We start from the raw sequence: 14,003 nt of genomic DNA, 5'->3' as shown, positions 1-14,003 counted from the left end.
AGACCCTTCTGTCTGCTGGCAACGCACTTCCAGCCCAGCTTCTTACACCAACATCAACAAACACCAACGAGTCCATAGACGGCCATGGCTCTCTTTGGACACAGAGCTCGCGCTCCAGCGAGGCCTGCCGCGGCAGGTGACAACACCACGGCACCGACAACAAAGAGGAGATGGGGCTTTGGTGGCAACGGCGGCGGCGGTAACCAACCTGCTACGTATAGCATGGCTACGCGTCCTCGATTTGGGCAGTGGCTGAAGGTGACTTGGTTGGATATCCTGACCATGGTGGCCATGGGCGCCATCGGCCTCGGTGTAAGTCTTCTCTCCTTCCCATCACCAGACGGCAACAGAATCCCTTGATTTGTAAACCCCATCATCCCTTCGCAACTAATGCTGACAATGAACTCTTTGACAGGTCTACGAAGCCAAACCCGCTCCCACGCGATCCTTCCCCGTCACCTTCTCCGACGGCGAAATCGTCTGGCCCGAATTCGGCTACCCCCTCCGCAAGGAAATCATCCCCATCTGGCTCGCCGCCTTCCTCGCCGCCGTGATCCCCATCGTCGTCATCCTCCTCATGCAGATCCGCATCCGCTCCTTCTGGGACGTCAACAACGGCGTCATCGGCCTGCTCTACGCGCTCATCTGCGCGGCCGTCTTCCAGGTCTTTTGCAAGTGGCTCATCGGCGGGCTGCGCCCGCACTTCCTCGACGTGTGCAAGCCCGACATGAGCCGCGTCACGACCTCCGGGCTCGACAGGGTCGGGTTCCAGCAGATTTACTTTACGCGGGATATCTGCACGGGGGATCCCGATCAGATCGACGACAGTCTCGAGTCGTTCCCCAGCGGACACACGACTGCTGCGTTTGCGGGATTCGTGTACCTCTCGCTGTATCTTAACGCCAAGCTCAAGGTTTTCGCAAACTACCACCCTGCCATGTGGAAGCTCATCGCGGTGTACGCGCCCATTCTCGGCGCGACGCTCATTGGCGGTGCGCTGACGATTGACGAGTTTCACAACTGGTACGACGTGTTTGCGGGCGCAGTCATTGGCACCGTCATGGCGTTCTCGGCGTACAGGATGCTGTATGCTTCCGTCTGGGACTGGCGGTTCAACCACATCCCGCTGAACAGGGGCGTTGCGTTCCCGTATACCGTTGGCAATGGGGATCTGTTTGATGCCACGTTTACGAGGAGGGTTGGATGGGGGACGGAAAGCTTTGCCGGGGCGGGGGCTGGTTATGGTGCTGGTGCTGGTGCTGGTGGCGTGAATGGTATGAATGGCGGCAAGTATGAGGCCGGGTATGGCAACGGGTATCATAATGGCGCTGGGTATCATAATGGGGGTGGACCGGCGGTGCCGACGAGGGCTGCTGGGGGGCAGCATTATCCTGAGCAGATGGTGTAAGGTCTGCTGTGTTGGCTGAGATGGAGAAGGAAATGGCTGGGTTTGAGGAGGTTTGACATTTGCTTTGCTTTGAGATTGAGCAGGATTTGAAAGGTTTGGGCATGTTGATGAGGTTGATTTGGGAGTGGGAATAATGATTGATGCTCATCTTATGAGGACATGGGATTTTTCTTTTAATATCTACTAAGTCAGTATACCCAGAGATTTATAGTAATTGTTTGATGTTCTTTTTGATATATATTCAATCCAGTGACCAGTAACTGATGCATTGTGCAATCACAAAGGGAAAAGGTAAAGATGTCAAGCAGCGCCTCGAGGACAGAATTGAGTGACTCACCCATGGTCCAACAGCCGTCAGGTACCTATGTTTGGGGAAGCACTCTATGAAGAATGTTTCTCTCAAACTTCAAAGACGTGCTGATATCATGACAGAATTCTGCATCAGAACATAGTGCCCGTTTTGTATTTATATTCTTCTTACGAGTTTCCTACTATACACCTCGTTGGTCGGACTATACGACACTTCTCACATGTCAATTGCTTCATGCTGCGACTATAAGCCATCAACCCCCCACCCTCCCGATCTCGGCCTCGTTTCCTTGACACACACGCAACATAATATTCTCAACTTCAATCCATGAACATTCGAAAGGAGTGACCGTATTCATCCAAGCTGATCGCAGACATGGACTCCAACATCAAGGATTATGTGATAAAATCACAAGCTTATGTGATGCAGATTATAGAGTACCTAGACTGAAAGCCCGGTCGGGAGGGCTAAACAGCCCGGAGTGGAGCAGCAGCGTCCCCAAGTTCTGGAAGCTCGAGCATTGCCCAGTAGCTCAATTACAGAAAAAGAGTCAGAAGCCGCCAAACTCGCCGAGCGAAATCCGGATGACTCTTTTTTTTTTTTTTTTTTTTGTGCCGTCTTCTTTTAACCAGCGTGGCGTCTAGCGTTCCGTCTTGCTCTGCTTCTGCTTCTGCTTCCCATCTCCTCTTCTTCCAATTCTTCCAATCGAAGCTGTCGATAGCTCTTTGCGACTCAATTTGCCCATAACTCGACTCAACTCGAGACCCCTCCCCGACAAAGATCCATCCGCTCAACTCGAAACCCGTCACCATGTCCGGCCACATCCTCACCCTCAGCTGCCCCGACAAGCCCGGCATCGTCCACGCCGTCACCGGCGTCTTCGCCTCCAAGGGCCACAACGTCCTCGACCTGCAGCAGTTCTCCGACCCCGTCACCAACAGCTTCTTCATGCGCGTGCACTTCGGCCCGGCCCCCGACGCCGCCGACCCCTCGTCCACCGAGCACCTCGAGCCCGACTTCCAGGCCCTCGCCGCCCAGTACGCCATGAAGTACGCCTTCCGCCCGCTCAAGCGCCGCACGCGCGTCCTCATCATGGTGTCCAAGATTGGCCACTGCCTCAACGACCTGCTGTACCGCATGAAGACGGGCCAGCTGCTCATCGAGGTGCCCATCATCGTCTCCAACCACCCGGACTTTGAGCCCCTGGCCAAGAGCTACGGCATCGAGTTCCACCACCTGCCCGTCACCAAGGACACCAAGCTGGAGCAGGAGGCCAGGGTGCTGGAGCTGATCCAGCAGCACAACATCGAGCTGGTGGTGCTGGCCCGCTACATGCAGGTGCTGTCGCCTAAATTGTGCGAGGCCATGTCCGGCAAAATCATCAACAGTGAGTCGCTTCTCCGCTTGCCCACGTCGGCATATTGGTACTGACGGACCCGCGCAGTCCACCACAGCTTCTTGCCCAGCTTCATCGGCGCAAAGCCCTACCACCAGGCCTTTGACCGCGGCGTCAAGATCATCGGCGCGACCGCCCACATCGTCACGGCCGACCTCGACGAGGGCCCCATCATCGAGCAGCGAGTCACCCGAGTCGACCACAGCATGGACCCCAAGAAGCTGTCCGAGGAGGGATCCACCGTCGAGACGCAGGTGCTGGCGGCGGCGGTCCGCTGGTATGCCGAGGGCAGAGTCTTCTTGAACGGACACAAGACGGTGGTGTTTTAGGCGTGTGAAACGTGAAGGGGGGGAAAGGAGACGAAAAGCGTCACGGTATATATCTGCGATGGACTAGCATTTAGCACCCGTACATAGGTCCGAAATTAGCATCACTCACCAATTGCTCTTCACATGTCAGCTATGCCCACCCAATCGTTGCACTCGGTGGTCTGAAAACAGGATTGCCGGCTTACAACAGCATTGGCGGATCAGCGGGAACAAGTACCTAACACGCCAAGCCGTCCAATCGCCGATATAGGGGCATGGGGAAGAATCAGGGACACATTGCTTTCCCATCTTGGCTAGAACTTGCAGGATATGGGTTGCAGCATCAGTGCTCTGCAAATGGGTGCGCCAGGTGGCATCGCCGACTTCCGAAGCTAGAGACTGCGCTTCCGATCCTCGACGGAGACGAGGATTCAGTTCTGCTGAGCAGGACAATGCATAAACGCCAACTCGTAATGCCGTGGCCATCGTCTGCGTAGCGCGTCTTTTCTGAGACATGATGGCGCTCGAGCGGCAGAGGCGTGAAGGGGGGCGCCGGTCAAGGGGGAAGCGTGGAGTCGTACAACTTCGTAGTGGCGTAGCACATGGACAAGCGCCGCCGACGGCCCGCTGATGCGCTTCTCGGTGGTATAAGTGCAGCGAGATCCCTTGGGCACAGCAATCCGGCTCGCAATCCCATCAACGACGACGGCATCGACACCCTGCACAGCCAGTTCCTCGCAGCCGTTGGAATGGGCGGAGTTGCCTCAATACCCACCGATCGGTCGCGGACCGTGCAGGTCATCGGCGCCGGCTACTCCCGCACCGGCACCGTGTCCATGGCGCTGGCGCTGGAGAAGCTGCTTGGGGGGCCGGTCATGCATGGCGGAACGCAGCTGTTTGGGCGCGAAGACGGTTGGTGCAGCCCTTGTTCGACACTCGCTGACAAGCATCCTATGTCTTGTGCTCGTGCTCGTGCTCATGCTCATGATGAACAGCCTATGTCAAGCTCTGGTGCGACGCCTTCGCCAACCGCGGCAACAAGCCCGTCCTCATGAAGCTCCTGCGCGAGGCCACCGCGGGCTTCGTTGCCGTGACGGACGCTCCCGCCAACGCCTTCATCCCTGAGCTGCTGGAGCTATACCCCGAGGCCAAGGTGGTGCTGGTGACGCGCGATCCGGACCGCTGGTTCAACAGCATGCAGGGGCTGATCAAGGACGGCATTGGCGACTCGATGCTGATGCTCAAGGTGCTGCTGTGGCCGTGCCCCGGGTGGAGATGGGCGCCGCGCTGGCTGGACCAGCTGGGATCATAGTGAGTCGAAGCTGCGTCTTCAGCTGCACGTCTGCACGCTTGGTTGGACCGCTGTTGATCTTCTTTCCGTACAGTGAAGCAACCCGTCTAGGACCGACATTGACCCGAGGTCGGTAATGCCCTTGAGATGAGATTTGCAGGTAACCTGCTGATCGTTTGACAGACTCCATCCTCATCCACAACGAGTGGGTTCGCAAGCATGTGGCCCCCGAGAGGCTCTTGACCATGGAGCTGAGCCAGGGCTGGGAGCCACTGGCCAAGTTTCTGGACAAGCCGGTTCCCGATGGGCCGTTTCCTCACGCCAATGACGGGGAAGCCATGGAGAAGTTTGCAAAGAGCGTGTTCCGGACTGCGACGCTGATTTGGGTGGGCATCTTGTCGGGCACGGGGATGCTGGCGTGGGTGGGCGTGGGAGCGTGGAGGAGGAGCCTGCTGGTTTGATGGTGGAGCGTGGATATGGGCAATGACTTTGAACGAGATGAAATGGATGACCAAGAATGATAGAAGCTCGAATGATTTGACAGTTCGTGATCAAGGTGGTGGTGTAGATCGACAGCCGATTCAATGCTCCGAGGAATGACTTGCAGCGCTTCCCCAGACGAGAGGCGTCACGTGAGATGACACAAGATGAAGCTGTCTATCGATTGCGTCTCTTGAAGAAGGAAGATGGCCAATGACGGAGACAAGATAAGCGAAGACTGATTACATATTTCCGACTCGAAGAGGATTCGACTGGCTCTCATTCTTGTCTTGATGTGTTGTAAAGAAAGGGTACTGTAGCATTTCACACGGAGTAGCCGAGACAATCGACTCCCGCACTGGCTGCGTCCAGCCAAGGGCCCGTTGGCTCAGGCACCCGAGCGACATGGTTCAGCCACTTTGTCGATTGTTGATGCCGTTGAGGGCGTAGACCGGCGCCCATGATTGGCCGGCGCGAGGGTGTGCCTGGCGCTGGAATGGCGCTGGAAATTGGCTGCTCCTCATGTTGCGATGCTGCACGGCCAAAGTAAGCACAAAGTCAATCGCGTCAACAATGGCAGCAAGATGCTTCTATACCTTGTGCTCTACATGATACCGTAGTCTCACTGACTCGTCATATCGAGACACAAACTCTTGGGTGTTGCACAGACAACTCACCTTGATACTATTGACATCGTCATCTCCCTCCTCCTCCTCCTCCCCACCTCGTCGCTTGTCGCACCCCTGCTCGCTCTGGTTTCCTCCATCAAATCTCAGCTCGTCACGTCACGTCACGTCACGCATCGCCCTGCAAGTGCCCCCCCAAAGCCTCGCTGGGCATCAGCGGCCTGTTAGTGGTCAGCAGCGCCTGCATAGCGCACCCACTGGCCCTCTGGCGCCCGCTTCGCTGCTGTTAGGCCTCGAAGCTTCGCTGGAGCTCCAGGCGATGAACGCCGGCCTGCGTGTAATTCCGGCCCGAGCCTCTCTATTCCCAGCAAGACTGAACACAAACCCCTGCTAGGCCCGTTCTGTCTCCCGCTCCGTCTTCCCTGCTTGTTACCTGACTCTCACCACCCCTCATCCACCTACGACTTACTATTGCTGCTACTATTACTTGAACTATCCCACAAGCCTCAAAGACGTCCATCTTGCCAGCTCTCAAGCTTTACCATCGGCGCCGTTTGACTTTTTCACTTTTTGACTTTGCCCGGCTCCTGTTTCCTTTGTTGTTCCGCCAGCTGCCGCTTCTCTTCTTCGCATTCGTTCCCTCCTTTCTCGCCTCTTCCTTCTCTTCTCTTCCTTGTCCTGCGCAGCCAACCGTTTGTTTGTTTGCTGACACCGACCGACGCCGATTCCGACCGACCGCTGATACCCTCCACACGAGCTGCATCAGATTCATACCCGACGAACCATCCATACAGTCGCCCTGTTTCTTTAATCCAATCCGCTGCTTTCTTCCTCATATCCAAACGCTCGTCATTCGCCAGCACCCCGCCGCCTCTCTCCCTCGCGCTCTCTCCCTTTGTTCAGCCTGGACTCGTCAACCAACACCGCGGTTCGCTCAGCCCAATTTCACAACGCCAACGCCGTCGAGACCTCGGAGATGGACATCTCCCAGCAGCAAGAGTTCATCCCCCAGCACGACGCCGACACCAGCCTGGGCCCCGACGACACCGTTGCCGGCTTCGACGGCGCATCCGAAGCCGCCTCTAGCAATGGCGTCCACCACCAGCAGAGCCACTCGTTCGACAGCATTGCCGGCAGCCTGAGGCAGGAGGAGGACTCGCCTAGCCGACACACTCCCGTGTCCTCGCTCTCCAGACCGGCTAGCGGCCTGTCCAACCCGGCCCCTCCGCCCTACAATGACTACCGCCCGAGTTCGAGCGAACAATCGAACGGCCGGAGCCACGTAGTGATCAAGGTCGGCATGGTGGGCGACGCCCAGATTGGCAAGACGTCGCTCATGGTCAAGTACGTCGAGGGAAGCTGGGACGAGGATTACATCCAGACGCTGGGTGTCAATTTCATGGAGAAGACGATTAGCATCCGCAACACCGAAATCACCTTTTCCATCTGGGACCTGGGCGGCCAGCGCGAGTTTGTCAACATGCTGCCGCTCGTCTGCAACGACGCAGTGGCCATTCTGTTCATGTTTGACCTGACACGCAAGAGCACGCTCAACAGCATCAAGGAGTGGTATCGGCAGGGGCGCGGATTCAACAAGACGGCCATTCCCGTCCTGGTCGGCACCAAGTACGACCACTTTGTCAACTTTCCGATCCAGGACCAGGAGGAGATTTCCAGCCAGGTACGTGTGCTTGGGCAGAGCTCAAGTGCCTTGTTTAGAACGCTCTGCTGACTGACATGCAACCCCATAGGCCAGACGGTTTGCCAAAGCTATGCGGGCGTCTCTGATCTTCTCAAGTACAAGCCATAGCATCAACGTGCAAAAGGTATGAACGTATCTTCCCATCCCGCGTACTACGAGAGAGGCTAATCCAGGCAGATTTTCAAAATTGTCCTGTCCAAAGCGTTTGACCTCAAGTGCACCATTCCCGAAATCGAAAACGTCGGCGAGCCGTTATTACTATATCAGTCTGTGTGAAGTTTCTAGCAGCACTTGCTCCCCATTCAAGGCCTGACTAGATTTATGCTTCTTCTTTTCTCGCCACGCTATTTCTTCAAGATATACATTTTAATGGATGATTGCCGCGAGCCGTCGCTGTGCAAGCGGCAGCGTCTGAAGACGATCTGCATCCGGGCCTGCATTGATGGCGGTATATCATTGCCCTTGCGGAAGACGACTGGTATTGCTTCCGGTTGAACGATGATTCGTATACTAGGAAGTGCCCCTTGGAGTTTGCCTCTGCCGTCTCTGCTTATGCTGTACCTCTGCAATGGCAGCATGGGAGCGATCGCGCCATTCGCAATGGTGGACAGACGAGCCCCTTGGGTTTGGCACCAGACAGCATGAGAGGGCCGCCGTGAGAGCTGCGCAGATATACCCTGAGCCTGCAGCTATATAAACGCCGACTTTGGTAGTTTGGATTGGCGAGATGCTTACAAGTAAAAAGGAGAAACAGCAATGGTACCTGTACTTTTTTTTTTCTCTCTTCCAAACGTCGTTTTGAACTTATATTTTACTCTGCTTTTCTGATGGTATGGACTTGGGGAGCAGAACTCTGGAGCATGGTAAAAAGGGATCAAATGTCATTGAAGCGCATCTGCTTCTGCTAGATAGCGCGTAGCCTTTGCGAGAGATGAGAGGCAATGGAGGGGAGGACATGGCTGGGCCAAGTCTGATTCATCGTTAGTCAATTGATGGTGCATGATGCTGTCATGTTGATGATTGCTTGATCGTGATTTGCCTAAGTTGTTAACGATGCACCATCTCTTCGTCGTCGTTTCTATAGTTGTGAGAGGACGTACATTTGACGCCTCCATCCGAGATTTGTTTGCTGTTGAGAAGGGTTCATGCGGCAGTCGTCCGATGTTCGCGTCCTTTGCTCGACCTTTTCATCTACGTGTTATTGCATTGTCACACTTGCTGATGATGATGAGCTGAAATACCAAGTTGACTACCTAATCATCTGCCCGCAAGCAGGCCATTAAGCAAGATGAATCCGGTAACCACTCTTTTTTTTTTTTTTTTTTTCTCAATGTTCAGTGCCCAGTGTTGTTCCCTTGTTCCCATTTCTGTCATGTCCCAATTTCTGTCATGTCCCAGTTTCCCTGTGTTGGATTTTGTCCCCGTACATGATCAAGTTGCTCAGACGGAATGCTTCCATCCGTCAACGAGCGAGAAATGATACGAAAATGCAAACCCAATCTCCATGTTCATGAGAGAAAGCCGAAGAGTTGGTCGATTATGTTGCAATTATCACGATGAAGGAGCTGAGATATTCCCTTTGTTGAGAGTTCCTGATGGCGGAGATGGTCCCTTTTTTTTTTTTTTTTTGTACTTTTGTTGGAGAGAGATCAACGAATCTTCATTCATAATGATGGTCCTCTTTTCCATATATCCCGTCGCCGATGGACCTTCAATAGACTTATCTTCGCCTTGTGAGAATGAAAAACTCGCCGACACCTTTGCTCAAGCCGCCTTAATCAGCATCGCTCTCTCCGATGGATTCAGCCTTGGGCTTGATATATTCCTTGGTCTGCGAAGCACCAGTCTCCCGACGATGGTTCTCGACCACCGGACGGATCGTTGCGGCGCTGCCGTGGCCCCAGGTGCGTACGGGAGGCGGCGTCTGCGGGTACGGATACACGCGCGGGTGCATGCTGAAGTTGACTTCCCTCGGAATCTGCGAGTAGCGAGGAGGAGCTCCGTCAGGACAAGGCTCCATGCGCGGCTCGGGATCGTACTCGACCATGCCGAGGCCGATCCTCGCCGCTTGGTCTCGCGCACCGGTGACGGCGCTGGCGGAGGGCAGCTGAGCACGCTCGTTGCGCTGGTAGCCGATTTCGCGGCCAGAAGAGGCAGAGCCGGTGACGGCTGTGCTGGCGTTGCTGTGAAGGTCGTGCTGGCGATAGTACTGAAACTGGCCCTGCGTCTGGCCAGATCCCAATCGAGCCTGAGCCTGAGCCTGAAGACGACCAAAGGCAGCGTTTCCAAGCGTTTCTTCCGAGTCGGTGGCCCAGTACGCCCAGCCATCCAAATCCTCGTCCGTCTCGACGTAGCCGTTGAAGACAGTGACCTGGCGAGAGCGCGAGCCGTCGACGTAGACGGAGAGAAGGCTGTAGTAGCTCTGCGCGGTGTATGCGTATGCCTGGGGGCGGTAACGAGCGGCGCGGAGGGCGGCCTGGTGGGCGGAGAATGGGGGGAAACAGAGATCGTCGGGGAGGAGGACCCAGATGATTGCCATGAGGATGTTGAACAGGAAGAAGACGGCCATGACTACGGCGATGGCGAACCAGACGGGGGAGACTTCCTGTTCTTCCTCCATGGTTCGACTGCTGACTCTTGCTCTTGTTTTCGAAAAGTGTTGAAGATGATGACGAGATAATGTAAGGCTTAATGAGTGTCTTGGTTTGTGTGTGTGGTGATGGGAAGGGAAGGGCTGGGTTCGTGATACTGGCTTCAAGAAGCACGAAAGGTGCGGGGAGGAGAAGGGAAAGAAACGCGGATGGGGTGAAGAAGTGAAGAAAAGGCGTCATCAGCTCGCCTCTGTCATTCTTCTTGTTGTATCTTTCGAATTCTTTTTTTGACTAAGCAGAGCCACGAGGTGCTGCCAGTTGAAGGGGGTTGCCTGTACAGCTGGCTGCCAGCTGGCGAGGCGTTCCTGCCTTTTTACGTCCCTTGGCGGGTACGTTTTGTATGGTGCCCACGAAAAATGAATAGGCCTGAGGCTTACTATATGCCTAGAGATATCAATTGGTCATGTAAATTATTAGTTCCATATAAAGGGCAAAAACCCCTTATTTAAGGGGTTCCTTATATAGTTCTGCTATGGTGTGGTGAATGTTGTTTAGTGGTGTTTTACGGATAGGTGTATGTTAATATGAAGGTCCAGATTCCATGAACGGAGCTCAGAAAGGCAAATAAAGCAGCATAGACTATAAATACCATGTACTGGAATTGTAACCAGTTGTCCCCAACCTGATGCCCTTCTTGTATGATTTGAGTTAAGATAGGATTTTGATATATTACCAGGTCAATAAGACAAGACCATGAGTGGTAGGAGCTGTCACCCTGATGCCACACCTACACTTCTGGCAAACCCACCTTATCACCTTATTAGTCCTTTTGAATCATGCACTCCTATTATGTATTCACACCATCACTGGTGTTTGCTAGATATACTTACGGACTGAATCAAAGGTATACAGCTACCTGAGAAGCTACAACAAAGAACAGACAGCATTAGATACGCATGTCATGGCAAGAATTATAGCAGTTCGCGACCTTCACATTTGCTAAACGAGTACTAACGTTTTCAGAAAGAAGTCATGGCAGCTAAGAACAATGAGCAGCAATTGTCAATCAGCATCTCCAGGCACTTCAATCCATAGCCCCACTAACAAAAACAAGCCACCCTCTCATTGGTCCCTCAACTTCTCCCACAGCGAAATGCCGTTAATACGTGTATCGCCTTCCATCTCCAAGGTTATTATTAGAAGCTTTACATGATGCTACTGCAAATACGTGTATTCATGCGCCCCATCAGAACTTCAATTGCCTACACCTCACACCACTTCAATTCAACTTGTTTTCCACCACCTGTAACAAATTCAACATCTGGTAGATCTGCCCTGTATTTTGGCATTCAACTCTATTCGTCGCGCGACTCATTAAATTCCCCCAAGACGCAATGAAACGGAGCCGCAAGGGCAATTGGCAGCAGCTGAATTGCGTGCAGCACCAATGTTCCGCATGCGGTCGATGCTCCTCATCAACATGGAAGACACCATCAGTGTTGCGCATCTTGCATTCAATGCTGCATCGTGAACCTCAGATCATAGAGCTATTCCAACCGCATTGAAAGGGAAGCGAGAAGGAAGAAAAACGACGAAGAAAAAAAGCCCCTCGCACTGGAAACCGGCAGTCCAGAAACAGGCAATCCAAATTCGAGCTTCACAGCCCCTGACTGGGGTCGTAGCGCAATGTAACGTCGATTGCCCTCTTTCAGCACCAGCACCGAGAAAACAGACCAGTCACAAACAATGTACCCAAAAGCGAGCAAAAGAGCCCGGAGACTGGAGGGACGAGAGAAAAAAGACGAAAAACGGGACGTCTTGCTCTATGTTGACAAAAGACAGCTGCTCTGTTTGACACGCCTGCTTTTATGTATCCCTTGTATAGGTAACTGACAAGAAGCAAACCACCTCGCGCTCTAGACATTGAAGGCACAAGTCCATCCAGTCGTATTTCCACCGTATATGAGCTCCAAACATGGGGCCAAAATCCACACAACTCCCTTAACGCCCGGCTGTAACATGAAGTCTCCTTCATTCTGCTTCCAAAGGGCCATACGCGATTAGATGAGCATTTCAACAAAAGATGAACAAGAAAAGGGCACAACGTCAGTGATAGGGCGGGGGTATCTCGCACGTCCCCAACCAATTCCCGATCAGAGAAAAAAATGTTGCCGGCAAGGCATCCGGCATCAGAATACCAAAGGTAGCACAGTGTGTGACCGATGATTAAGGTAAAGAAGAACATCGCAGAGGAAGGTTGTACTCGCTGGTGGTCGAAGATTTAGCCAATGTGTGGCTTGCGAAAAGAAAAAAAGGTCGTGCGACGTTTCGTCATCGGGAGCATCTTCATCTTCAAGAAAGCGTGTTTGCCTTCAGTCGTCCGCCTTCTTGCCCCAGAGGGGTGCGCCAAGCGGCTTGCTGATGCCGAAGCCAACGCTGACCGCGACGCCCACCACCAGCACGATGATGAGGAGCTTGACAATGATCTTGTTGCGAGGGCTCAGTTTGGCCATGCAGGTGCAGTTGTTGCGCTGCATCTTGGCCTGCTTTGCCTGTCTCTCCCAATGGTCCTTTCCCGGCCAGACCTGGCAGTCCTTCTTGGCATCCAGCGTGATGCTTTTCCGCATTGGCTTGTCGAGGGAGCTGTGCGAATTAAGAGCCTCGATGTCGGCGTCGAAGGGGTTGGTCGTCGTCTTGTCCGAGTGCGGGTTCGATGTGATGCTGGTGACCGATGTGGCGTTGGTAGGGACGGCATAGACGCCCACGGTTGGGGTGAGAGCCTTGTCAGGCACAGAGATCTCGACGGTGACCTCTCTGGTGAGGCGAACACTGGCAGTGGACTGCCTCTTCTCGGGAACATCCGCCATGGCGAGGATTGTGGCAGGTCAAGGCAAAAGTGGCGAGTGTGGGAAGGTGGCCAAAGTCAATATCCCGTCACTTCAATGGGGAGAGACTGATGATGAAGCGGCAAAAGAAAAGTCTCAAGGAAATTGATGTTCCTACCGGATGGAGGTCAGCATCTTGAACATATGCAAGGGAGGGCGTCGAAGGGGAAGGTGAGGGCGAGAGAGGAAAGAGAAATAGAACAAGGTAATCAAAAGAACCGTTGTACAGAGCGCCTGACACGGACCCTGATTGATGGCACATGCAGGTCGAGAGCAAGAGCGAATAGAAAACCCATACCTTTGTTGCACGAGAGCTGGACAGTGGCACAATGGACCATGCACAGCCAAGGAAAGTTTGCCCGACACCAAGAAGTCGTCTTCGAGTGGCGAGGAGTCCGGACGTCTCGAACTGTTTGTGGCAGATTGAAGAGGAAGATGAAGGAGAGAAAAAAAAGAGAGAAGGTTCAAGAGCTGAGGTTGAGAGAGGAGAGAGGAGCGGAGGAGGACAGAGGGGGGAAAGGGAAGCTGTGGTGCTGAGCAGCCACGAGGGATGAAGCGCAGTTTAGATGGTTGACATTGGCGAGCTGCGAGCTTGGACGTCTGGCGCGAGTTTGATCTGGACCCAATGGACGTAAGCCCGTCCAACTGCGTCTATCGATCGGACTGTCGTCGTGAGGAGAGGAGAAGCGCTGGGTGTTGAACCGAGAATATGGGGAGAGTCGAGGACGAGAGCAGTCGGTAGCCTGATATTGAGAAAAGAGGGAGGCGAGCCCCGGTACCCGTCTGTACCTGCTGCTGTCTGCTGCTGTACCTTGACCTGGGGCCTGGCAGCGGTTCAAGGCTAAAGCAGCCGCCTGAAGCTGGAAGCGTTTGCGCTGAGATTGGCGCTAGTCGGTACCTAGGCCAGCACCTGCAGGTACTTGAGGGGCACTCCTGGGCACTCCCCAGACAGAGCAAATGACACTGCTCAGTCCAGGTAGCATCTGCTCACCTCGCAAGTACCTGC

General features: G+C 54.1%; 7 protein-coding genes across 7 annotated transcripts; 4 read left to right on the top strand and 3 right to left on the bottom strand.

Annotated features, from left to right (window-relative positions):
• Positions 1–84: 84 nt before the first annotated feature.
• On the top strand, positions 85–1,408 carry CCMA1212_009383 (Lipid phosphate phosphatase 1; the record flags this gene model as incomplete). Its single annotated transcript, XM_073706468.1, has 2 exons — positions 85–312; positions 416–1,408. The coding sequence occupies 2 exons, from the start codon at positions 85–87 to the stop codon at positions 1,406–1,408; spliced, it is 1,221 nt and encodes a 406-aa protein (XP_073555072.1).
• Positions 1,409–2,428: 1,020 nt separating this feature from the next.
• CCMA1212_009382 (Formyltetrahydrofolate deformylase) lies at positions 2,429–3,443 on the top strand (the record flags this gene model as incomplete). The annotated part of the gene is made up of 2 exons (XM_073706467.1): positions 2,429–3,105; positions 3,163–3,443. Exons 1-2 carry the CDS (start codon positions 2,529–2,531, stop codon positions 3,441–3,443), a joined length of 858 nt encoding a protein of 285 aa, XP_073555071.1. The 5' UTR covers positions 2,429–2,528.
• Positions 3,444–3,895: 452 nt separating this feature from the next.
• CCMA1212_009381 (uncharacterized protein) lies at positions 3,896–5,174 on the top strand (the record flags this gene model as incomplete). The annotated part of the gene is made up of 5 exons (XM_073706466.1): positions 3,896–3,900; positions 4,099–4,334; positions 4,418–4,733; positions 4,808–4,842; positions 4,897–5,174. 5 exons carry the CDS (start codon positions 3,896–3,898, stop codon positions 5,172–5,174), a joined length of 870 nt encoding a protein of 289 aa, XP_073555140.1.
• Positions 5,175–6,795: 1,621 nt separating this feature from the next.
• Positions 6,796–7,797, top strand: CCMA1212_009380 (Septum-promoting GTP-binding protein 1; the record flags this gene model as incomplete). Its single annotated transcript, XM_073706465.1, has 3 exons — positions 6,796–7,500; positions 7,571–7,645; positions 7,699–7,797. The coding sequence occupies 3 exons, from the start codon at positions 6,796–6,798 to the stop codon at positions 7,795–7,797; spliced, it is 879 nt and encodes a 292-aa protein (XP_073555139.1).
• A 1,498-nt stretch (positions 7,798–9,295) lies between these two features.
• CCMA1212_009379 (uncharacterized protein) lies at positions 9,296–10,141 on the bottom strand (the record flags this gene model as incomplete). The annotated part of the gene is made up of 1 exon (XM_073706464.1): positions 9,296–10,141. The coding sequence occupies one exon, from the start codon at positions 10,139–10,141 to the stop codon at positions 9,296–9,298; it is 846 nt and encodes a 281-aa protein (XP_073555108.1).
• A 2,343-nt stretch (positions 10,142–12,484) lies between these two features.
• Positions 12,485–12,979, bottom strand: CCMA1212_009378 (uncharacterized protein; the record flags this gene model as incomplete). Its single annotated transcript, XM_073706463.1, has 1 exon — positions 12,485–12,979. The coding sequence occupies one exon, from the start codon at positions 12,977–12,979 to the stop codon at positions 12,485–12,487; it is 495 nt and encodes a 164-aa protein (XP_073555109.1).
• Positions 12,980–13,111: 132 nt separating this feature from the next.
• Positions 13,112–13,884, bottom strand: CCMA1212_009377 (uncharacterized protein; the record flags this gene model as incomplete). Its single annotated transcript, XM_073706462.1, has 2 exons — positions 13,112–13,406; positions 13,505–13,884. Coding segments are annotated over 2 exons (675 nt in total), but the record flags the coding sequence as incomplete, so codon positions are not given.
• Positions 13,885–14,003: the final 119 nt, after the last annotated feature.

Source organism: Trichoderma ghanense (genome assembly GCF_004382785.1).
Source record: "Trichoderma ghanense strain CCMA-1212 chromosome Unknown scaffold_16, whole genome shotgun sequence".
NCBI lineage: Eukaryota > Fungi > Ascomycota > Sordariomycetes > Hypocreales > Hypocreaceae > Trichoderma > Trichoderma ghanense.
Note: the sequence above shows the minus strand (reverse complement) of the source record. Positions and strands in the feature narration are given on the sequence as shown.